The sequence below is a fragment of the Crocodylus porosus genome, unplaced genomic scaffold, assembly GCF_001723895.1.
Source record: "Crocodylus porosus isolate Cpor-Errol unplaced genomic scaffold, CroPor_comp1, whole genome shotgun sequence".
NCBI lineage: Eukaryota > Metazoa > Chordata > Crocodylia > Crocodylidae > Crocodylus > Crocodylus porosus.
Genome location: NW_017728928.1, coordinates 19,712,545 through 19,737,968, shown reverse-complemented (window position 1 = coordinate 19,737,968; position 25,424 = coordinate 19,712,545). Strand labels below are relative to the sequence as shown.

The 25,424-nt window shown below is 44.2% G+C and overlaps 1 protein-coding gene across 1 annotated transcript in view; it reads left to right on the top strand.

The window, feature by feature from the left end:
* The window catches only part of NTN1 (netrin 1), a 229,993-nt gene extending 205,590 nt beyond the window's left edge, over positions 1–24,403 (top strand). Inside the window, exon 6 of the mRNA XM_019542766.1 lies at positions 20,127–24,403. Within this exon, the coding sequence (XP_019398311.1) occupies positions 20,127–20,455 (329 nt within the window). The 3' untranslated portion in view covers positions 20,456–24,403. The remainder of the gene's footprint in view (positions 1–20,126) is intronic.
* The last annotated feature ends 1,021 nt before the right edge of the window (positions 24,404–25,424 follow it).

Sequence of the window (25,424 nt, the reverse complement as noted above, 5' to 3'; positions counted from 1 at the left end):
GTTTCAGGCTGGACATAAGGAAGAATTTCTTTACTGTCCGAGCCCCCAAGGTCTGGAACAGCCTGCCACTGGAGGTGGTTCAAGCACCTACTCTGAACACCTTCAAGAGCAAATTGGATGCTTATCTTGCTGGGATCCTTTGACTCCAGCTGACTTCCTGCCCTTTGGGTGGGGGGCTGGACTCGATGATCTTCTGAGGTCCCTTCCAGCCCTAATGTCTATGAAATCTATGAAATCTCAGTACTTTGAAAACTCACAATGACAATTGGAGATGGAAAAGCAGGAGTGGCCAGAACAACTTGTTGTGTACCCAATCAAGAATCCAGAGCCACCCACCCTGCACAGAAACATGTGCCTGAGTTGCAAGAGAACTTGTCAATCCTGGATTGCCCTTGTCAACCATCTTTGGTTACAGATAGGGCAACCATGGAAGACAATCATCCTTGACTACAAAGGATTGCTGTTGTTGATGGATAAGACCCTGGGAGAGATTAGGGACTTGAGCAAGAAATGAGGTGACACACAAGTTGAAAAAGAGTTACTAATATATCTAGGCATAAATGAGACTTTGATATAAAACATATTTGGTCGGAGACACAGAAACCTAGTAAGATGTATGGTCAAGAGAAGCTTGGGCTGAGAATGAAGAACAAGCTTGCATGTGCAAGGTGATAGGGAGGCAAACCCCAGCCACAATGTATTAGAAGCACAACACATCACAAAGCAGGGGAGTTGTTGACCCACACTGCTGTGGTGTGACTGTATCTGGAATACTGAAATACTGACCTAGTTCTGTTCCCACTGTTGGCTCAGTTACTCTTGAATTACACTACTGTGAGTGAGAAAAGAATAGGCCCCACTGTGATCCTGTGTCTTGCCAACTGGTTACTAGAAAGTTACATGGTCAAGTCAAGAGGGAGTTTGGAGGAGAGGAACACAAAGTCATTATGGGCTGGAGGAATTCAATAAAGTTATGTCTGTATAAGCTAGCTGAGATAAGAGAAACAATAAAAATTGCAGATATTAAAAGGTCTGAACCCAAAGGAGGGAGATGAAAGATTTAGTGTAATAAAAGGGCCCAACTAGGGAGTACTGGGGAGAGAAGCATTTAGGCTGAGTATAGATTTCCTGTGGAATAAGCCTTTTCAGGGATGTCCAATTACTTGGATTACTTAACACTGAACTGGGCAGAACACAGCTATGGGAGACAGACTGAATTAGATCAAATAAGATCTAATTAGCCCTTCGAGTCCCCGGCTGTTCCACTCTCCAAGGAGGGAAGGATAGGATACTATAACATCAAGCAAAGCTTTGGAATCTCCATTATAACCTCCTCGGCATCCCCAAAGCTTCTGCCCTCCCCTGAAGGTTTTGGCATGTGGCCCAATGAAGCCGACCCATAAAAGCTACATTTGTGGTTATTCTCTGCAGCATTGTAACCCAATAAGCTTTCGGTTAAGGGGAGCTGCTGGATGGCTTAGGGACAGGATGCAGTCATTTTAGATACTGGATAAGCTTTGACTTTTGGAGAAGGTAGCACATCTAGGTCAAAGTGGAGGTGACTAGGCCAGAGCAGGAAAGATTAAGTGCCCCAAGGGATGTTGGTGCTGCACCACACCTGGTCTGTGAATAAACAGAGGGTTTCAGTTTCCAGAGCTGTTAATCTCTTAATTCTTCTGGACAAGTGCATTGTGCATTCTCCTTCTCTCCCCCTCCCACAGCTATCCCACTCACATACACACCCCTTCCTGACCAAATGCAAAGACAGGGCACTGTAAAAGCCCTGGGCATTCAGAGCATTTTCTACCACAATCTTTACTTTATGAGGTCTACTTTGCACCAGTTATTTATCTAGCATGGGCCTGATCCTGCATGTTTGAAATGGGGGGTGGGGGGGTTGGCTTCCAGAAAAAGCCTGTTTGGGCTGATATCCCCAAACATCAGCCCAAATATCATCCAACTGTGGACACCATGTTTCCTGAATCAGTAGGACCTGACTGTGTCCACTCCCACTGATGTCACAAGGGGTGCCCAGCAAGTCATCTAGGCAAGCCCTTTGTATAGCCCCCTTTATGCTGTTAACCCATTACCTTGTGAAGGGACATGAGGCAATCAGCTCCTTTACGAAATGAGAACTAAGGCTGACTCAGAGTATCCTGTGACCCAGGCAGAGGCCTCCTGAAGCACTTTGAGTTGGAGGTGATGCTCCCCAGTCCTCATCTCCATTTTACTTGCCTAGAGAGGAAGGATGGGACAGGGAGGCCTTCTGGCCCAAGACACTCAAATGCCATTGCACGCCAGGCTGCCCGGCAGACCGCCCGGCTTCACTTTGCCTTGGTCCAGTCCACTGAGTCACCATTCCCTTTCCAGTCAGCATTTAAAAAAGAAGATGGGGGTGGAGAAAGTAAGATCCTATTCTGAAAGGTGAGATCATCTTCCCACTCTGCCCTTTCTTGGAAAAATCCTTCCTTCATGGAGACTTCAGTTAGTCACCCCCTTTGTTGAAAGACAGCTTGGCAAGGCCTCATGGAAAAATCAAAATATGTTTTCAAAAGACCTTTTTAAAAAAACCCAAAAAACATACTCCTCATAGAAACCTAACATGAGCATTGCTGAGGATGCAGCTGTGGGGGGCAAGGAAGGGGGCACCTACAAGCTTCTCCCCATAATGGAGATCTCCTAAACACATTCATATAAAGAAACCATATTTTTGAAGTCAGGGGAAGGTTCCTGGAGTGGTGGTAAATTGTTGAGAAATCCCTAGCATAACTGCATCCATATGCTCTGGAACACGCTGAGACAAAGGAAACTTCTGGGGGAGAGGAGCACTGAGGTAACCCTCTCCTCCAGGGCTGTAATAAAACTGGTGCAGGAATGAATTAAACCGTGTGAAAAGGAAAGTGACTGGATGGGTCACACCCTTTCAAACAGAAAAGATTAAACCTCATAAATCTCTAATATTAAACTGGTGTGAAACTGGGGAACCAGAACAATAAAATAACAATACAGGGTTGAAATCATATTTTAATAATATTGTGCACTCTGCCTTTGAGGAAGGAGGGAACTGGACCCATCTGACCCAATTCCTCCCTAAACTTCAAGGGTTTGGATAAACTAAGGAACTATGGCAGCCCCACCCCTGGGACTTGTTTCTGCCCCTGTTGATGTCTGCTCTCATCAGCTTCAGTGGCTGCAGAATTTTCCCTCTTACCTCTGATTTTCAGGCAAAATAAGCCATGCTCTGAATTGCTCTGGACTCTGATTGGGCATAGTTAGGTCCAGTGCTTGCCCTTGACACTGGCTTATTTCTTGGGCAGCTCTTCATGTGCGATAAGTGGAGAAAAGCACTGCCAAACATGACAGTGGGGATGCGGTGAGAACGAATATGTTGTTCTCTGTAAAGTCCTCAGATACTGCTGTGGTGGTGCTAGGTGGCAGAAGAAAGCTTTACAATGCATAGCAGTGGAATGTATTAGGGCTATGTGAAATGGCACCGTTCTGTTTCACCTTGAGTTTCAAGGCTTCCATGGAACAGCGGTCCATTTCAAATTTAATTTTGATTCGAAATAGCCCTTCTGTTTTGTCAAAACAATGAGGATGTTTCGATGCCGTTTCGACATTTTGCTAGATCAGACTGGGGGGAGGGCAGTCTAGCTGGGCTGACTCTCTAGCCCCGGCCCAGTCTAGCACTGGGGATGGGAAGTCAGCCCAGCTGGACTGACTTCCCATCCCCAGCACTATGGTTGAAACATTTCAACTTTCAAAACGTTTTGACTAGCCTCGTTTTGTTTCGAGGCTGTTTTGACGCCCTTTGTTTTTCTTTGATTTTGCTGTTTCAACCTCAAAATGAGTCAAAACCGTGTTGAAATGAAACAGCTAGTGAAATTTCACACAGCCCTAGTATGTATGTCTGTGATAAAACTCTCCTGAACTCAGAGTGTCAGGATGAAGTGGAGCCTGGCCCAAGAAGTTCACTCTTAGATGTTCACTCTTAGTTTAGTTCTTGGAAAAGAAAAAAAGCCCCCAGATTCTTCCAGATACAAACAAGCCCCCTGCTTAGCCTGAGCCAGCACCTGCCGTCCGAGATGCTCCAGCACTGTACCTAAACTTCTGGCAGCCCTGGGAGAACTTTTAGTATTGGGGCTCACCTTTGCCAGAAATTATGATAATAATAATCGGACAATGGGGGAAAAATGATCATTTTTGGGCCCCCATTCTGTCCAGGTCCCAGGTGGCTGCCTGGTTCACCCATGCCTGTGTCCAGCCCTGAGATGCTCAGACCACTTTACAAATAAACACTAGTCAATTAAGCACTGGAAGAACTCAGTTCAGTCACTATTTCCCTTAAAACAACAATCACTTAAGTAGAAAGAACAGCTAGAAACACTCTTTTGCACAGTATCTTCTGCCCAGCACACACAGTAAAGGCAATCAAGTCAGCTCCCATCCTGACACCACAGTATTTTGAACACTATTTCTTAAAGATGAACACTGAAGCAAGGCTATTCTTACAGTATTGCCCTTTTACAGTACAGTATTGACAATTTTTGAGAAAGTTGGTACTTTTCTAATAGTCTCAGCTTCTGGAATTATGTTATCATGCAAGAATTTCTGTTTTAATTAAAAATAAGGTAAATTCCTAAGCTCTATATTTGCAGAGAAAAGCATGAAAACAGGAATCTGGATGATTCCAAAACCAGAAAACATAAACTTTACTCATGATTTTTTGACCGCAGGTGTCAAGACTGGTGCTTCCATTTTATCCTTTAGGATGTTGACATGAAACATTAAAAAAAAAACCCAGAACTTTCTTTTTAGTTGTACTGCCTTAGCCAGACCATTGGAAGACCTCAGTAGATAGATCACATGAGGCTGTAACCTGAACCGGACCGGGAAGGACTACTACATTTTAAGAAGTATGAAGCAGGAGCAGTAGTGCCATCTGATGGCTGTTTTGCAACAGGTCTGAAATAAGTGGTGGGTTCCAGTTCAGCTCCCAGCCAGCCTGTGTAAATGCCACTCTAAACTATAGCCTCTTCTGAACGACCAGGGACCCAATAGTAGCTGAACCCTTTTCCATACTGGAGCAGTAGCCCCTTCAGGTCAGGGCTGAGGCATGTTAGTGGGGTAGGGTGGGATGGCTTGCTTGTGCCCTGTTTAAGCAGAACACTTCATTTCCTAGGGACACATATCTAAAGGTATCACCCATGAAAAGGGATGTGAGCGCAGTGAAAGCAGTTGAACTGGTTTAATTTAAATAAGTGTTTAAATTAAACCGGTACAGACCTTTGTATGCAGGCAGAACTGTGCTTAGAACTTTTTAATTTGCAGGTACAGCCAGAGTGTCACCAAACGGACTCCAAATGATCTAAGCACGTTCCCACAGAGCATTTCACCTGTTTAACCAAATGGTTCTCAGCTGCCACCTGGTTAACCTGGGGCTACTCTGTGTGTAGAGCAGGTGTTATGGGGTGTCAAAATTTTGTTTTATACGTCTTTTATCAGATAACTAAATTATAAGCCCTGAAGCCACAGTGCCTTTTGCTGGACTAAAGAGTTTGAACAGAGCAAGGACTTCTATTTGGCCCCAAACATGTATGCCAAAAGACTTCCCAGTGTTAACCTAATTGCCTCTGCCCTATGGGATTAACCTTAACCTTTCATACCTGCACATTTCATTGGCTTGAGGGAGCAATGGGCCTGCTCAGGGCACCTGTCCTGCCTGCAGGGCTCTTCAGATGTAGCAGCAGCCTGTTTTGCAAATGCTGGGTAAAGGGACAGATTCAGGACGTTACAGCTAGTTGCTTTTTTGAAAGTGCACAGAAAACAATCAGGCAAAGGCAGCCAGGGAGATGCCTGCTCTGCTCTCGACACTGGAGCTGTGCGGTCCCAAGGTATTCTGTTCAGGAACTGGACAGGAGCCATTCCATGTTGAAAAGTGGTGTCATCAGCCCAGCCTGCAGCAGGATCTCTGTGAAAACTGTGACTCATTTGATTTTGTTCTCCCCTCAGGGGGTACATTGCTGGAACATAGCAGCATCACATGGCTGCTTAAGGGGCACCCGCTGGTTGCTTCAACAGCTTGCCTCAATTACGAATTACAGCAATTTCACCCATCATGTTTTCCCTAGTGCCAGGGCTCAGGCTAATCCACTTTCCCTCTGATCATCGGGTGGGCTTTGTGGCTTACAGTGCAAGCACTGCTGTGAATGAAATGGGGATGATGCCTTACAGCGGGGAAAGTCCCTTCTTCCCTGCTGAGAGAGGTTACCAGCACTGTTAACCAGCTGGCTTGTCAAATCCTTCTTCAGCTGAATGCTGATTTGATCTCTCTGTTTGCTGGTTGGGGCTCCAAATGACGGAAGAATGAACAGGCCATGGGCAAGTGTGTGTCTGTCCTGATCATTGCTGCACTGGCCTTGCAGTGTGCATTGCAAAGCAGATTCCCAGTAGGATAAAGAAGGGGGCAAAAAGGAGACAATTAAGTTGTTAATCAACCCTAAAAGTCTCTCAGGAGACCATAAACCACAAGAGTGACCAGCAAGTGGTTTGAATTGCAATCAGAAGCGTGAGAGGGATGTGCCCTAGCCCTGGGTTATCCATCTGCTTCTGCTCATGATGAATGGGGAATGCTTCATGATCCCTTCCTACTCTGCTTATATAAACATCTTCCTTGGCGTCATTTATTACCCTCTGAAATACAGCTGCTCTAAATGTGTGACACCATTTAAACGCCAGGCCCATGGGCCAGATTAATGTAGTGAAGAGTCTGAGCTGCCAGGCAATTTTATCCTTTAGGCAAACATTTCGTATTGGCTTCTCTGCCTTCTGTGGGTCTCTGGGAGGTGTTGCCAGGTAACTGAAAAACACAGGTCTGGTCCACATTCTGTCCCCATGTTAAGCGGCCTTCCTGCTGCAGTGATACACTTTGTCACTGGGGGCCAAGCTTTTCTGGTAGCCTTGCCCTGCACCCTCCCCGAGTGCCACTCTGATCCCCCTCCTCTGCCCCATCTTCTGCTTTGCTCCCTGATACATGCCTCTTGCCCCGTCTGCTGCTTGTCTCCTCCCTGATCTGCTCTATGCCACACACAGAGGCTGCCTGTGCTGCTTGTGGCACATATGCTGGAGGTTGGCCACCCTGCACTATGCTGTGGGTCTCACTCGTGCTCAGGAGACGATGACGCACCTTGCTGATTTTCCAGTCCTTTGTTGGGTTTAGAGTTTGGTTTTGGGAAGTGTTCAGGCAGTGCCCGATGACCTGTAACAGCGTCATCTAAGGAAAAATCAGAGAGAAGAAATGCAAGAGTGATCCTGCCTGGTGAGTTTGGGAGTTGCCACACGGAGAGGGAGCTGGCTGCACAGCAGAGTGGACGTAGGGAGAATAGTCTCAGATGTTGTTTCTGGAAGTGGAATTTCTGCCTCAGCTGCTGTGTGGCAGATGTTTGCGGAGCTAAATCATGTCCATGTAGCTGTTCAAACAAGGCTTTTTCTGAGTTCATATCAAATGCCTAGCCTGGATTATAGCACAAGCAGATAGTGGGGCCAGAATGGTAAGTGGTGTGAGGTGCCAAGCTGCATTTATCATCACATTATTTGCTTGCCTTTACAAGTGCCTTTTGTTTCTGTCAGGAAAATGCCTTCTATGGTCTGTCCTGATTCTCCTTTTCCCTGCACCTTGACAATGGGGCCAGTTCACTGCAATTTGTATCTTTATTTACACCCAAGCAAATGAGCAGAAGATGCCGGTATAGTCATCTGCAAACATGCAACATTAACAACCATTTGTACAGCTGTAAATGATGGCACACGTTGAAGAGAAGTAGCGAGCTGGGCCCTTAATCTTAGTTCCTGTCTATATCATACACTAGAGGAATGTAATTTTATTAGTGAAGTGCTTGTGTATTTATGAATCAATATAAAACTAATCATTTAGCAAAGATACACCAATGTAAGCATCAGTGCAGCTCTCACACCAAAGGTGTGCATTGGTGTAACTACATGGCACTGCAGGCCATCTTAATGGGCACTGGGCCTAAAACTTACTCTCCGTTTGGAACTGGGTCCGTTTCCCCCTCAGTAATGAATACAGTGTCGTAGACTGACCTGAAGCCAGCCGACTCTTGTGCTGGAAGACAACTGAAGGGAAGGTGCAGAGGGTAATCCCATGCATTTACCGCATGAAATCCTAATCCCTAGTTAATGACATGACTTGAATGAGGTCAGGATTTCACCTGTGGTGTTAAATTAACCAGCACCTGAAGTTCTTGATCCGAGGCAACAAACTCCTATCTGCCTACACGTGAAATGACGTCAAAGTAGCTCATCAGGAGTTGTTATTCCAGCACAGCGCACTAACCACCAGGCCACAGGGTAGGCATTAACCAGTACCTGCTCCAGCCCTCCTTGTGAAGCTGATCCGTTGTACTTTTATTTGTTCGAAAAACAGTAAGTGTGAGAGCAGTGTGGAAGTTTCTGCCCCATTTAGAAACCAACATCCCCTCCTGGCTTATTTGCTTCCTACTGGCCCTACACATTTTCCTTTCTTAGCTGCCAGCTTCAAAGAGAAGGCTGGGGAGGGAAATTTTCTAATCTTTAACCTGTGGCATGGTGGTAGAAGTACTGTTCTGGAAAGTTGGAGAGATGCAGATTCCCGATTCAAACCTCTAGGTTAGAGGGTGCTACAATAAGGCTCTTCTGCTTTCTAAGTTAGTGCCCTATTGGGTCAAAATATAGGAGAGTCTCCTCCTTTGGTATCTAACAACTCCTTATCATGGATTTGTGCCAGGGTACAGTTGTGGGACTTACACTTGCCTACAAACATGTACAGAGCTGCACACCCCCTGGCTAGAGAGCAATCTCCTGCATATGGTCAGTGTCCATGTGGACACTTGAGCATCTACCCTGCCCGCTAGGACTGAAAACTGCCAGAGTGCCACAAATGGTGGTTACGTAGCTATGTAACTGCTGTTTGGGTGTAGAGAGAGAAATAGGTTTCTGCCCTTAGTGTCGGAAGTGTAAGATGCAAATAGGCATCTCCTGAGATTTTCAAACACGTTTTTAAAATAGGTTGGCCCCTTCAGCACCTAACCTGCTTAGGTACTTTTGAAAAATCATAGGGGGTACCTATCATGCAAAGTGTGCCTAAATGACTTTGAAGATTTGGCCCCTAGTAATCTAAGTTTCATCAGAGGACACTGACATTGCTTCCCAGTACACACCATCTACCGCAAAAACAAAGAGAAAAGGTTGATTTTTTTTACTCTTCTTTTGAGTTGCAAGAGATTTCCTTGGAGAACCCCATGTGTGGTTGATAGATGTTTGGCTGCGGCGACCCAGCAGTTGGTGGAAACAATATTAGAAGGGCCACTTGGTTTCCTTCAGCTTCAGGAAATCACATGATCTAGAAGCTAAGTTAGAACATAAAACTTTCTGTCAATGAGCATAGCAATGGCTGTGCCAGCCAAGTTTTCACCTAAGCCTTCAGTCCTTCCACTTCATTTATTAAAAAAAAGGGGACTTTGACATAAAAAAATATAGACTGTATTTTAGACAGACTGAGTTTCCAGTAACCACCTCTGCTCAGTTCCTTTGCATTCATTTTCTCCATTTTGTCAGTGTGGATCTGGGCAGGTCAAAGGTTTAAGGTTTTTTGGAAAGATATGTTTCCAAAAGAATAAAAATTGGCTCATCTTCACTTTTTCTTACCTTCACAGTACTCTGGGAAATATGTAGTCAGAGCTCAGAATTTTATGAAAGCATCTGGCATCTATGACATACTTTTTAAAAGTACATGCATTTTGCAGTTTTTTTAAAAAGGTATTCGTGGACTTAATTCTTTCCCCCCACCCCATCTTAGCACTAAAGCATGTTGCATACAAGGCTTTTAATGCAGATGGGTTGCTCCTCCAAATGTTAATTCTGCACCTTTAAAGTTCAGTTATCATCACCAACACAGGTTAGAGATTTCTGTGTTGCTGGTTTGGACAGGTTTTTTTTTCAACCTATATAGCAAACACTGAGTCCCTCTGGCATTGACATGGGATGTGGTAAATCTTACAGACAGACAAGTGGACGGAGAGGCTGGACTGTAAATCAGGAGGGAAGTTTAGAAAAAGGTTGAAAATTCAGTCAAAAGTGTTTTGTTGCTGAACTACAAAGTTAGGTCAGAAAACAGAAAAAGTGGAATGCTACATCCTTTGGGCTAAGCCAGCTTGGATCTTGCATAAAGTGATCTCTCTTTACTTTGTCTGCTCTCCAGCATGTAACTTCGAATGGTTTTTTTTTCTTTCTGTCTAGTTTTATGGATTCCTCTCCACTCACAATTAGCAAATAAACACATGAAGCCTATATAACCATTTCCCAACAAGGCTACTTTCCTGGAAGCCAACTTAGCGAGCAGTGTAGTGTTACAATCAGTGAAGGAAAAAAAATGGAAGTGAGGTAGTCACAAAATACCCTGGGTTCCTCTCGCGCTTCCCATTTTCTGCTTTTGGTTACCATGAACATTATTTGACAGACAGCTATTCTGATGACAGAAACAAATACATAACTAGGCCAAAGCAAGATGCTTCCAGATTTCATCTGTTTCATCAACATGCGGCAACACTTGGATTGCTCTGTTACTCGAGTAATAAAAGCAGTTTTCCTCCACTCCGTGTGGTTTGAAACTGAACCACAGCACTGACATTTTTATGAATGGAAATTCCGACTGCACCACACATCAGGAGCTTGAGCAACCTCTATCACTTACTTCACGGCATCACTAGAGTTTATGGCTTTCTGAGCAAACTTCAGGACCCAGAATCTCTGGTTTTTGTCCCCTGCTTAATTCAGTTGCACCAGCAATGGCATTCAGTTCCTGTTGCTGAAAGCAGCGTGTTATACACTAGGCGAAATCAGAATGGAGTAGTTTGTAGGCACAGGGCAGCATGGAAAATTACAATGCGTATTTTTGGGGGCTACATTGAGGAGATTTTGGAATGAACCAGGATAGAGAAGGTTTCTGAATATGCATAGACATACCTGTCAAGTAATGTTGTAGTAGAAAGCAGCCTTTCTCCTCCATCAGGAGGTCCCAGCACAGCACCAGTTCCCGGGGGGATGTGTCGACACAGACCAGCCCTGGATGCAGATGGAACAGCACCCCTATGAACCCCGGCAATTTGCTCCTTTGTGATTCTGCCTAGAACAATTGCTGGTGCATACCACGTACTGAGCATGGCTCACTGGAGAGAGCTGGTCACTCAGATATTTCATAGCCTGCACTATGCCCCACGCAGCACATGAACTCTAGGGTGCAACATGCAGTTGCCTGGCAAAGAGCTACCAGAATCCATGTCTTAACACCAGGGAGCTGGAAAAAAATCTCTGTCAGTCACAGTACAGTTCGAAAAGGACCTCACAAGGTCATCTAGTCTAGCCCCCTGCTTAAGGCAGGATTGTTCCTAACTAACCCATCATAGCCAAGTGTCTGTCCAGCCTGCTCTTGAAAATTTCCGAGGTTGGAGATTCCAGTTTTTCTGGGTAACCTTTACAATGCTTGACCACCTTCACAGTGAGAAAGTTCTTCTGAATTTCCAATGTAAATTTCCTCTCCTGAAATCTGAAGCCATTGTTCTTAGGCTTTTCTCTGTGGCTGTAGGGAATAGGACTATCTCCATCCTCTCTATAATCCCTTCAGGTATCAGAAAACTGTTATTGAATCCCCCCTCACCCAGTCTTCTCTTCTTCAGACTAAATAACCCTACTTCTTTCAGCCTCTCCTCATAAAGATTGCTCCTCAGGGCCCTAATCACTTCAGTTGCTCTGTGCTGGACTCTTTCTAATGTGTCCACATCCTTCTTGATGTGTGAGGCCCAAAACTGGACACAGTACTCCAGAGGAGGCCTCACTAGTGCTGAATACAGCAAAGGAATCACTTCCCTGGATCTGCAAGTGACTCCTGTTCACAACCCAGAAAGCTATTGGGTCTTTTGCAACAAGAGCATACTGTTGGCTCATATGCAGCTTCTGGTCCACTGTAAACTTCAGGTTTTTCTCTGCAGTACTGCAGCCCAAGGTAGCTGTATTTGTGTATGCAATAATCCTGTCGCAAGTACAGGACTTTGCACTTGCTCTTATGGACTCTTATCTAATGATTGCAGACCATCCATCCAGGTCATTCTGGATCCCAGACCTGCCCTCCAGAGTGTCTGCGACTCCACCCAACATGGTGTCATCCCAAAATTTGCTAAGTGTGTACACAATCCCATTATCCAAATCATTAATGAAGATGATGAATAATTCCAGACCCAGGACAGACCACCTGACCCCTCCTCCCAACTAAATATTGAGCCATTGATGACTATTTGCTGAGAATAATGATCCAGCTGACGATGTATCCACATTACAGTACTTCCATTTAGTTTGTATTTTCTTAGCTTCTTAATGAGAGTGTCATGAAAGACAGCATAGAAAGCATTGCTCACACCAAGGTACATCACATCCATTGCTTTCTCCCTAACCGCCTGTCACCTTATTATAGAAGAAAATCAAGTTGGTTAGGCACAATTTGCTCTTGGTGAATCCACACTGGCTGTTCCTGAGCACCTTGTTCTCCTCTCTGTGCTTTGATATAGATTCCTTGAGGGCCTGTCCCATGATCTTTCCAGGTATTGAGGTCAGACTGACTGGTTTATATAATTTCCTGGATCCTCCTTCTTCCCTTTCTTAATGACGGGCACTGTATTTGCCCTTTTCCAATCATCTGTACATCTTCTCAGAGGAGACCAGGAAAAGTCTTATTCCTACCATCTTCAGATCATGACATAAAGTCCCCTCTTAACAATGTTTGAGTAGCGCTATTGGCTGCTGTTAGATAGTCTCTGCATTCCACCCTTGAAGTGTCTGCATGTCAATGGTGGGTGAAAGTGTGTAGTTTATACTGGAGTGAAAGACATCATGTGCATACAAGATAGTAGAAAAGCACAGTGCTGAATTTCTCCCCAGATTTCCTAGGAGGTCACTGTCATACAGCTTTTTCTTCCTGTCTTCTATAAATGAAAATTGCCAAAACAGACCTAGGGATTTCTGTGGAATGAAATCAACTGAGTTTTCAGCTTTTTGGTTATGGTGCCCAGATGGCTACTCTTGGCATCTCCCTTTGGTCTCTGAAATGTCAGCAGCTGAGTTGAAAAGTTAGCACCATTTCTACACCAAACTCTTAAAGCTTAAGCTTTGACCTCATATGTTGAACATTATGTGAAGCCAAAGAGAACCATGCTGCCTTTATACAAACATGATGTAGTATTATGTTGTGCCTGTATTTTCCAAGAAGTGATATAGAGGCTTAGGTAGAGCTGCCCTGTTCGGCCAAACAGTATATCTGATCAGAAATGTACATTGGTATTCAGTGATATGAGGCAAACTAGCTACCTTCTGTTGAATCATTCCATGTATGTTTATATGAATTAATATATTGTCCCAGAAAAAGAGTGAGCACACAAAAGTAGGGTCTGGATCAAGATTTGGGGCATACAGATCTGAGATCTTAGTTTGATCTGTCTCAATGTTTCTTCCCACTTTGTACCTCAACTGGAGCTAGCTTGGCTCAGCTAAATTAAACACAACATTCTCCATTCTTAGAACTGAGCATATTGTAAGGCTGTAAAATGTTTGGATACAGATTGTACTACTTGTCAGAAAGGATATGTATCAGTAGTACAAAAATATTATGAGAAATTCTTTTTCATAAACTTCTGTATAAATTCTATCCCTTCCATTTGAATTATAGAATATATTTTAGAAAGACATACAGCTTTCAATTAAAGACTTCAGAGGAAGAGGATCCACTACGTCCCTGGCTATGTTGTTCCCATAGTTAATTACCTTCCTTTTGAAACACTGCACCTTGTTTTGTATGTGAATCTATTTAGCTTCAGCTTCTGACCATTGACTTCATTATGCCTTTTTCTGCTAGATTAGAGTCCTCTAATCCCATCCCCACACAGACGTTTTTGCTCATGCATCTGCCCACCTGAGCCAGCTGGGTGGCTGCAAACTGTCCCGGGGGCTTCCAAGTGGAAAGAAGACTATCGGAGTTGAGCAGCATGCTGTTGTTAGCTGTGTCCCACCATTCCTTAGTGTATCAACCCAACACGGCAGGCAAAGGACAACAGAGAAAGTAGTCATGCCCATCATTCACAAATCTTGCCCACATATGTAGAGTCACCAGTGTTAAACATACTCACCAGTTTGACCCATCTAATATATCAGAAGGTGCTCCTGGATGGCAGTGGTATTTGGATCACCTTTTCATGGTCCTGGAAATGGAGATTCCCACTTCTGGAGCAGTCTGCAGACCCATGTTCTTTTCTAAGCAGGGCTGTAGTCTGGTGTTCAGACTGTGTTGCTTTAAGCCCTGACATACTTCAGATGCAGCATTCTGCACATTTGCCATATTAAAGGTGGGACAAACCTGTTCTTTGAGGAACACACTAGCTGTGGATCTCAACTCCTCTCAAAAATTACAGGGAAAAAATGGGGATTTTCCTCTATATGGTTTTGAACCATTACTCTTCTTATCTACCTACAGAAAAGATGGATGGCTGCAACCTCATCAAACCTGCTTATGATCTTTCCTGATGTTGTAGCACTCAGGCTGAAATCACATCCTTCCTAGCATCTGGGTTAGCCCCACTCTAATGAGATGAGATTAAATTTCTGCTGCGTTTTGGTGAAGGCTTTCATTTCTCCATTTCCCTCACACCCCTTGTCATTGATGCTGTGCACACTGTGGGCAGCCATTGTTACTAAAAGAATGGGTAGGAGCTTATTAAGAAGTAGAATGGGAGAGTGCAGTGTGGATTGACTGGCATTAATTTACCTGTTATAATAGCTATTCATTTCTGCTATTCTGGGCAGTGGGATTAGTATTTTTCTCTGGAAGAGCTGCTTGTTCAGTTTACTTATAAATCAGTTGAAGGCTACCTGAGAGCCTCCCTCAAACTGAATAGGGATGTAGAACAGGAAAGCTGAAACCCAGCAGTGAGACGGGAACTTGGGATTGTTTCACTGCCATTCTCCATCTTTTTCAACCAAAAGTGTTTCTGAACACAAAGATAAAGGGATTATGTCTTATACGGTCTGAGATCGGCAGTGCCAGGATTTTGCCCATCCCAGTTATCCACTGGGTTTCTTAATTTATCCTCTATAATTTAGTCTCTTGCATTAGGAAAGGTATCTGACAAGACTGTATGGTCACATCCTCATGAAATGAAGAACTAGTTTTATGTATATCCTACCAAACTTTTGTATTTTGCATTTGTCCATGGCAATATAAAGCCCTTTGAATATTGCTACTGTGCTTTAATGGGGGAAGATTTCATTGCACTGACATTGTGTCTAATCACTCAGTTGGCATCCAAATGGAGACAGGGCTGCATCAAGTCCTTGGCTGTGAAGAAGCACCCAGCTTTAACAGAATTTGGGCCTAAGTTCAAATTCAAAATTGATTACTATCCCTCATCATTGTAAGCACTTCACCCAGAAGTAGGAAAGACCTGTTAGAGCATTTAATTGGTCTGCCCGGAATAAGTATAAAACTCTCCCATCCAAAAATGAACCAATCCAAGACTCTTGAATACCCTGGAATCTGATTGTTTGGACCCAGATGCATCTTAGCCCCATATCTAACAAAGCACCCTTTTTTTAAAAGCATGTTTTCTAATCAGTTGTAACACACTGGCAGGAGCTGGTGGTGTGTACTACAAAGCTGTGCTGTTAATGCTGCTGAGGTCCTGTGTTAATAAAGGGTGCAATGTTCTAGTCTAGACTGTTTTCCAGCCACCTGTTCTCTCTGCAGCTGATTCATCTAACCTCAGGTATGTCCTCTCTCATCTAAGAGATGGCTGTTTGCAAGGGATGCATTACCAGAACTTGTTTCAGCCTACCCAAGAAGGCCAGATTTGCTGTCTCCCTCTTGATAATATTTACCCCATTCAAACCTGTAAGCAGCATGCTTGGGAAATGTCCAATTTGTTATGCCCTCTGCCATTGACTGGCCTACCGTCAGATTTTCTTGTGCCAACAAAGGTCCTGCTTGGCTAGTGCTTAGAGTGGGTCGTCGTATCACCCCCCTGCTGGGAATATACCCTCGTTCTGTGAATATATCTCAGTCCTGACTTGGTAGAACCTTTCTTCCCATCCAACAGGGGCCTCAGACAGATCTGTCAGTGCCTTCACACCAGGACTAGGTGAATTACTTACTATTCCACTGCAGAATCTCTTCTAGTCCAAGACTATTCAGCAGAGCTTGAGACTTGATTGGCTGGTATTTATAGATACATGCTGAGGACTGGTGGAAGCCACGATACTTGTTTGACACGTAATGCAACAGATTTAAGGTTGGAAAGAGATCAAAGTCTTAAACCACTCTTCAAGGTAATGCAAAGCACTGAGTCACTTGGTCATCCTTAAACTGGCTGCTCATCTTGCATCCTCCAGTTAAGATAATCTCACTCACCTGCAAGTCAAAGTATGTCACCAAATCTTTAACTAAATGAATGACAGACACAGCGATGAGGCAGGCAAGGTAAACACCAAGCCAAAGTCTCTGCCTATGGGCTACCCACGAGTTACTTGTGGCTGATGGCACCATAAGATGCCTCACATTTCCTTTCTCACGCCCAGCAATGGGACTGGCAGAATGAATGCCTCAGCCACATGTGACGCTCCCCAAGCAGTCCTGGACAGCTCCAGTGAAGGCAGTCTCACTAAGTGGCACAGAAGCCTTCTTCCTTATTGCACCAGCATTTTTCACTGACCACTCTACAAATTTGTTGTCAAACTATTAATTGAAAATGGTGTACCCAGTGTGTTTTGTAGACAACTTGCTTTGGCCTCACCAAGCACCAATGAGCCATATACCACAATTTAGGAATGACTGCATTACAGTATGTCATTCTAGAGCCAGGACTAATTGCTCTTGAAGACTTGGATCTTTCTGGCACCTGAGCCCATCCTATTTGTATCAGGCCCACAGCATATTCCCTAAAGGCTGACCATTCGTATACAAAAGGCCCACAGAGCACTTCAGTAAGCCCGTGCCAGATTCAACATGTAGTTCCCATAACAGGTCATGCAAATTGCTCACAGCCTGACATGCCAGACTCTCACTGCCCTAAGTATGGCCTTGCACACAGCCCAGGAGACCAGTTGGCTATTTATGCCAGTATTACATGGTATAGCGAAGTTGCAGCATTAGTGGGTGCTGCACAGTTAGTGGTAACTGCATGAGGGCTTCATTTTTGCTCTAAAGTAAGGGCTGTGGAGAAAATCCATGTTCATTCATAAAATAAAAGTGGGGATAGAGCCGGTCTGGGACAACCAGAACTGTAGCAGTACAGCTCTGTGCCCAGGGCAGCTGTGTGGTGCCCAGGGTAGCACCAGGTCCTTCTCTGCCAATTGCGGGAGCATAATCTGCTGTTTTTGTGCCCCCTGCCCCCCCCAAAGATATCTGCCCCGGAAGACGGTACACAAAGGGCACGAACTGACAATGTAAAGATGTAGGGGAGTGTCTGTCCCTGAATCTTCATGCCTAACTCTTGGGAGTGGGATTTATATATTTGAGCATAGCAGGGATATTCTCTTGAATTCCTAAGGCCAGACTGTAGTTTTCAAGAGCAAATGGTTTTGTGCTTTGAACAATATACTGGGTGAAATAGGAGAGCCCTGTAGGTTAAGAGCTGCAGGAGGACAGGTCTTGATGCTACTCTAGAATTATTGCTCTAAAATACTCTGTGTGTGTAAGGATTGTGTCTGCTGTTTGCAGCCACTGCATTTGCAACCACCCTACCCCTTCAAACCCTCTGGTACAGTGAGATGACAGGGCCTCTGAGAACAGGGTCAAAAGCAGCCATTTTGCTGAGTAAATGCTGAAGAAAACTTACAGTGACATGCATCCCACTTTCCAGGGCTTCAAATACAAAGGTTGTTATAATGATGATAGTTATCAATCGTTCTCTCTATCTTCAGGGGACAGGACCCAAAGTAATGAGCTTAAATTGCTACAGTGGAAGTTTAGTTTAGATATTAGGAAGAGTTTTCTAACTATGAGGATGGTTAAGCACTGGAACAGATTACCTAGATGGCCCGTAGACTCTCTGTCATTGGAGGTTGTTAAGAGCAAGTTGGAGAAACAATTGTCTGGGTTGGTTTAAGCAGGATGATCCTGCCTTGAGCAGGGGGTTGGAGTTCCCTTCCAGCTCTCTTCTTCTATGATTCCTTCCCAGCCCAGTCTGTGGAAAACAAGCGTTCTGGAGGGTGTATTTGCCCCTCCCTTCTGCCCCCGTTTCTGTAAGTGGAAGGGGATGATTTTGGCACCATTATGACCTTTATGACTTCAGCCAAACATAAGCCCACTTTATTTTTATTTCATTATTTTAAGTTTATAATAAGCATCAAATCCCTTGGTGAGGCAAACATGGAAACCATTACCATAATAGTTGGGTCTGATTAATTCAAACTTCAGGATGCCCAGAAACATTTGAAAGAAAAGTAAGGCAAACTGGATAGGTCAAATGAACAGACATCCCTTATTTGCTGCGGACATCACCGCTGGAGGTAAAGCAGCATAAGTCATGGAGGTGCTGCTGCACATCAGCACTGGTTCTTTCACATTAACAGTGCATGTGGGCCACACCAGTTAAACTACCTCCTAGTAAACTGGAGGACAGACTTGAGCTATGCTTTGGGCATTGCTGACACAAGATCTCCAAGCACTGATGCGCATGTTTCCTCCAAACTTACTCTGAGCCATATGTCTGGGAAGACTGAATTTGAGATAGTAGCGGAAAAAATGGTGAACATTAGGAATGCAAGAGTAGGAAGTGAAACAGAAACGTCTCTAAATGAGCCTGACTCAATGCTCTTTGAAATAGCCCCCTCTGCACACCATTCATTACACAGGCTTATTCTACTCTACAGTAACATGCAGATGAGGTTAATTATTTTAACAACCATAGCAAAGAGCAGGGCAAACACTTTTAAAGGCTTGAGGAAAGAGCAATGCTAAGCTGGATTTGAGCCTAGGAAGTCTCCTGTGCAAGCCAATCTGCCCAGGATGCATGCTGGTGGCTGTGAGGCATCAGATCCCGGCATACATTTGTTGCAAGGCGGTGGACCCACGGGTTCTGCGCCGCGTCGGTGCTTGGAGAGGGCCGGGAGCCAGGCTTCCTGACCCCACAACAGGAGCAGCAGAGAAGTCCCGTCCAGTCGGCCTGTGCACCACTCTGCTGGGTAGAGCTCTCCATTTCTTCTAATGGGGCTTTCACTCCTGCCTATGGGAGGTTGTCCCAGGAGTGAATCCTTCCCTAAAGACTAGCCCGTAACTTTCTGACCCCACGTAGTGCTCCCTTATCAGGGCTCTGGTGATTCAGCTCCGGATTTGCTGCTGTCATCTCCACTCCACCGTGGCCAAGTAGCAGCATCTCCACGCAGTTTCTTTTCCTGGCATAAGGCAAGTGACCAGCTTGATTCAGGTCAGCTTCAGTTACCTGTCAGCTAGGTGTAGTCAAACCCTATTTAACTTCAGGCCCCAACTGATGATTCTGCTGTCTCAGATTATATAGTCTCGAAGTCTCCTGCGTGCATGGCCAAAGAGACTAATGCCCTGTACTTATCCTCAAAACAGATGCCTCAGGAGCAACAGGGTAACCTCCCCAAAAAAGGCCCATTAAGAAGCCTTATTCATGACACTGTGGGACTCCCTTCAAGGGGGAAGAGAGACAGCCCACTAAATGGCAACTTACTGCAGCAGTGACTTTTGTACCATGACCTGAGAACCTCTTAACTATACAGTCGGTCCAATAAAAGGTATAATAAAAAGTATTCTCTCATATATATCCTGAACCATCATGACTGCACCAACACTCAAAACCTTTTTGTAACATGGACATTTAGTCTCTGGGAACTTAGGTTCAAACAGCAGCAAATTTCACATGTGGCTGTCACAAAGCTGTTTTTACCTTTGGCCATGTCTTCTGAGGACAACCATTAGAGATGAAGTGTTTTTTTGTCTAGGGTGCTTTGCTACTGGGATCAACAAAAGCCCCTTAACATCTTTTCTTGTCTTGGCTTTCTTTTTCCAGCTGTGCAGATCCACATCCTGAAGGCTGAAAAAACTGCTGACTGGTGGAAGTTCACCGTCAATATCATCTCTGTCTACAAACAGGGAAGCAACCGGATACGGCGTGGGGACCAGAGCCTGTGGATCCACTCCAAGGACATTGCATGCAAATGCCCAAAAGTAAAACCCATGAAGAAGTACTTACTGCTGGGCAACAATGAGGACTCACCTGACCAGAGTGGCATCATAGCAGACAAAACCAGTCTGGTGATACAGTGGAGGGACACGTGGGCTCGGAGGCTCAGGAAGTTCCAGCAACGGGAAAAGAAGGGGAAGTGTAAGAAAGCCTAAAGGAAGAGATGGCATCAGAGAGAGGGTGTGTTTGTGTGTGTGTGTCTGCGGGTGAGAGTTTGTGTGTGTGTGTTTGTGTGTGTGTGTGTGTGTGTACACGAGTGAAAGAGAGAGAGAGAGAAGGACTGTGCAAGCTGCTTTGTGTAGAACTTGGAGCAGATAGAATTGGGGGTAGGGACTTTGTGAAGGGACTCACTTTGCAGTTTGTGTGCATCCAGGGGGCAGGGCAGGCTGGGTTTGTGGGGATATTGGTGAATCGCTTTCATGGGACTGCCAAGCTTGCACCTCGTATAGCAGGAAAGACGATCACAAAAGCAATAGGAATGTTGTGACCAGAGGTTGGCTAAGGGGCATGCAACACCTCGATCATGGAGAAGCAGATACTTGTTCAGTTACCAGTTCCCATCATCCCCTTGCTTATTTCTCCCCTATGTGTTGAAGAAAAGAGCCACCAAACTGCCTTAAAACTGCTGATGTCTGCTAGTTCCAAAGCCTAGCCACAGAAACAATTGACCATGTCAGAAACTGATTGACAACAAGTGCTGGAAATTAACTTCCCCCCCACCCCAAAATACACATCCTCTGCATAGACCGAATGAGACAGCTAAGGTAGGGGAAACTAAATAGAAATTGATCACTGAGGATATATATGATGATCGACTAACATAGGTTATTTAAGTGTTTTTTCAATAAGATATAGTTCTAATAATCAATTACCTGCTGTACAATATTTAAGAGAGAAGATAAGATTTTCACAGTTAGGTATGCAGAAGTCTTTCACTACAGAAGAGGGAATGTCTTAAGTTCAGAGTCCATAGAGAAAGTTATTGCCCTTGACTCTCCCTGGGGCCTTGTAGGTGTTGCTAATATCCAGAGCCTCACTGTTGCAAAACTTTACTACCGCTTCATTTTGTGGGTGGGAGCTCGGGACCAATCCAATCAGACTTTGCTTAGACCATCGTGCACATGATGGCAGTTCTGTTTTGGTCAAACCAGGATGCAGGGATTTCTTAGCTTCCATGTTAGGCTCATAAAAAATGAAGGATGTCTGCCTGCAGATAACTCACACAAGCAATAGCATGTAAAATAACAAAACAGGAGGCAGCTTGGGCACACAGTTCAAAAACAAACTAAGATGCCAATGCTAAAAAAAAAAAAAAAAAATCAAAACCTCCCTGATATTTTTCCATTTAGGAAACTTGGAAACATGTATTTTATGACATTTTCCAGTGGTTTTGCCTTGTTTTATAGCAATCAACAATATTTATATAATGACATAAACTACCATAAAGCAAGGCAGGAATGTAAACAGGTGTAAAGTGGAGAGGTTCCCAGTGAAACACAGTGTTGGGATTGGGCAGTTGAGATTGGGTTGGAGAAACAAGCTCCTCTGAGCTTCATTGTGAATTATGAGAGTTTTCTAAAACAAGCTTACTTGTTAATAGAGGAAATCCATTCCCAGTGGTGAGTGTCCAACAAAAGCAAGTGTTTGTTCCCAAACCCCTTTTTTCTGTCAAAGAAACAGAGAGTTAGTGTATGCAGTGTAGACACCAGAAAGGGCAAATGATTTAATAGTTAAATGGGACTAGTGTTCCTAAATCACTCAGGCTCTTTTTGAAATCGTACTCTTGGATATCTATGGACTTAGGAGCCTAACAAGTTGGTCAAAATGATCCCATACAGATGGGAGGATGGAGCTAAAGTATGGGTCCAACGTACAAATTGACTCTCCTAATTACTAAAGGAGATGGCACTGAAGGTTGAACCATTTATTCAGGTAACAGAAGGAGTTAATTCAAGTCAGTGGCATCCACTCAGATTGCTCTGCTTTCAGCTACCCAGAGTTGATACCATACCCTGTTATCAAGTGTCCCACTTGACCTCCTGTGGAAGGAGCAAAAAGAAAGAGGCAGATGGATCAAAGCCGTCTGGGCCAGATGGGTACTAGGTACAGGACAAGGACAGTACAGGTCACCTGCATGTGCACAAGGCAGACATGGGTGAATAAGTACCCTGGAAGATTCACTCTTTTTGTTTTATTTGTATTTGAACTTAATCTACAGCCCAGAGAGGTCAGAGGAAAGACTGTCACTGAGATCAACAGGTTTGGAATCAGCCTTCATGCAGGGCTCTCGCCCTGAGATTTTTCCAGGGAGCTCAAGGAGGGAAGTTTTTTGGTACAATCTCCAGCAGAGAAGTGGGATCTCAGACTTCCAGTTGGCACAGTCCCCTGAACCTGCTTTTCCAATATGCCCATTCAGAAGTGGCAGGGTCCTCCTTGGCACAGCTCAGCCTCCTAGTCAGATACGCTGCAGGCTCCACCTAGGAAGCTGTAGGATTGCACGCGTTTCTGTGTTTGGTTTTTGGAGCTAGCATTAATATCCTGTCATCAAGACTGGCATTCAATACAAAAACAACTCAGCTTAAAAAGCCCAATCCTCTATCTATTGCTATGAATCTTTTTTAGAAGAATGCCCAGAGGACTGTGAAGAACACATTACCTTCTTCAACAGAAGATGCTTGTATTCTGAAAAGCTGCAATGGGGCATTTATTGGTACCCCCCACACTAGGAGGGAAATAAATAAATAAATAAGCAATCCCGGAAGTTGTCCGTATAGGTAGCACAAGGTGTAAAACAAATTAGAGCTCAGAAAGTTGATTATTAACCAGAAATGTAATATTGTAGATTTTTTTAAACAAGCCCCCGCCCACATGCAAGACTAGTATGAAATAAATAACATTTTTTGTTGAAGTTTTGCGCTTATCAGCAGGCCTGAGGGGTTTGTTTTGCTCTTTCTGCAGTTAACAAGTACCTCTTTAGCTGTGCGTAATACTGTTATGCAGAATAATGAGCATGTGTAACATATACAACCTCAGTTTCCATTGAGTGAACTAGAATAAAACAGTTTAACTTTTGGGGTGTCTTGCAAAGTAATTATTTCCTATGGCCCTCTCCCTTCTTTATGTTTAAGAACAAGCATCCAAGGAGAAATCCTGGTTCTTGACTTCAACTGGGCCAGGATTTCACCTGCTAAATAGTAACTTCCCTAGCCACAGCTGTTCCTTGGATGGGTCCGACAGATCTTACTGTGGAGATGACAATAAGGCAGCCACCAAGGAATTTATAAATGTCCACTCATCGACTAAAAGCAAATGGATCTGTGGCTGGTTTGGTGGCTTATCGGCTAATTAAATCATATGCTGTATTTCTCCACCTTAAGCTGAGGGCCTTCCGTTGCAATGAAACAAGTCATCTGATTCTTCCAGGTGAGTCAACAAAGAATAATGGACAATGAGAGAAAAATCAGCTTCCTGGAAGCACAGGGAAGGGGCAAGGGGTCTTTCAGGATCCTGCACCTGCATTTACCATTAAGTGTTACACACAGCGGTGGACTGTTACAGCAACTTGAGTAGCACAGAACAATACCGAGGTACTCTTAGGAAAGGTAACATAGAATTTGTAACAGGGTAAAAGGGCTGCGGTGCCTACAAAGTGATTCTGGAAAGCAGCTGAAATGCCAAAACAATCATCACTCACTAGTAGCAGTGAACAAAAGTTGTTTCGTCTCATTTTAATTTGTTACATTTTGTGTCTGTTTTCCCTTGCACACACCCACCTTTTCTCCTGTTACACAGACCTGTCGGGAAACCTGTGTTTTTGATTTATTTCTGTTAATATCTTGAATTGTAAATGTTGTTTAGTTATGACCATTGCATACTGTTTTGGGCAATGTTTCTTTACAATGCATACTAATATATTATGGTTATTATATATGAATATATTTAATGACACGTGAAAAAGTTGTGGATTTTCTTATTTTTTTTCCAAGTTGTCTTTTTTGTTTGTTAGATGGCTGTAATTGAACCAGAAGGAGCTTGTAACTGTTCAGCACCCACTCAGTAGAACTAAAGTAAGAAACCAGTTGAATAAACTTGTGTAAACTCTCCTCTCCCTGGATCAGTCTCTTAAGTGATAGCTTTTTGAATAAGGGGCTTATTAGGCTAAATGGGGCATGGTCTGCTGATCTCCCAGAATACCGTGTGTGGCCACTCTTAATGGGGTGGGAATGCCCAATATTCAAGCATTCGTAACAGCCTGTATGAGTATCAGTTGTGGTACCAGCTGAGAGGACGGTGTGAAATGGCTAATATTAACTTATGGAAATCTGGCTACTTGTTTGCACCTATTGCAAAGCTCAGAGATGTGTTTTCTAGGGGAAGCTAGTGCTGGTGAAAGCTGCCAGACTGAATTCCCCAGGGTGAGGAGATTACATATAAACACATGGCAGCAGCACAGCAAGCCTGCCAGTCTTGCCTTGTTAGCTTGCTTCAGTTGGCCCAGGGGTCCCCAAGGCAACTACATGAAATCCTTCCTTGACAGTCCCAGCACTGGCATGATTATTCTCAAGAGAAGGCTTTTGTAAGGTGCCCAACAGCACGTCTCCCCTAGTGCTAGGCCTCTGCTTATTTCTTGGGACAGGAATGACTAATGCAGCAGAATGGACTCCAGGACAACAGGAGTTGTACATCCTTAGCAATTGCCTAGTCCATCCTGCAGATCTCACGTCCCTCCCTACATCCTTCATTTCTATCCATGTGGAAATAGGATTCCTGAAGTCCCATCCCTTATTGGGACAGGGCTAGGACTTCCTGGAACCATCAGTGCTTTCAAAAAGGGTCCTGTAACCATAATCCATGCAGCACGTGGTACCCAAGGGCAGAGAATGGGATCTCAGCACTATCAAATGAGCCAGCATGGGCACAAAAGAACCGAACTGACATTCTTGTCTTGTTTACTGTCAAATTGTTACCTCCCATTGCCTCTTAATGTGTTACAGTAGCACAGCAGGCTCCAAATCTTCTCATTTAAGCCACTGTAGAGGCTGGTTTGTAACTAGCTTGTAATATCTGAGATGAACCAGTGACATAGCTAGGATGGGATGACAAGGGCAGACAAACAGAACTATC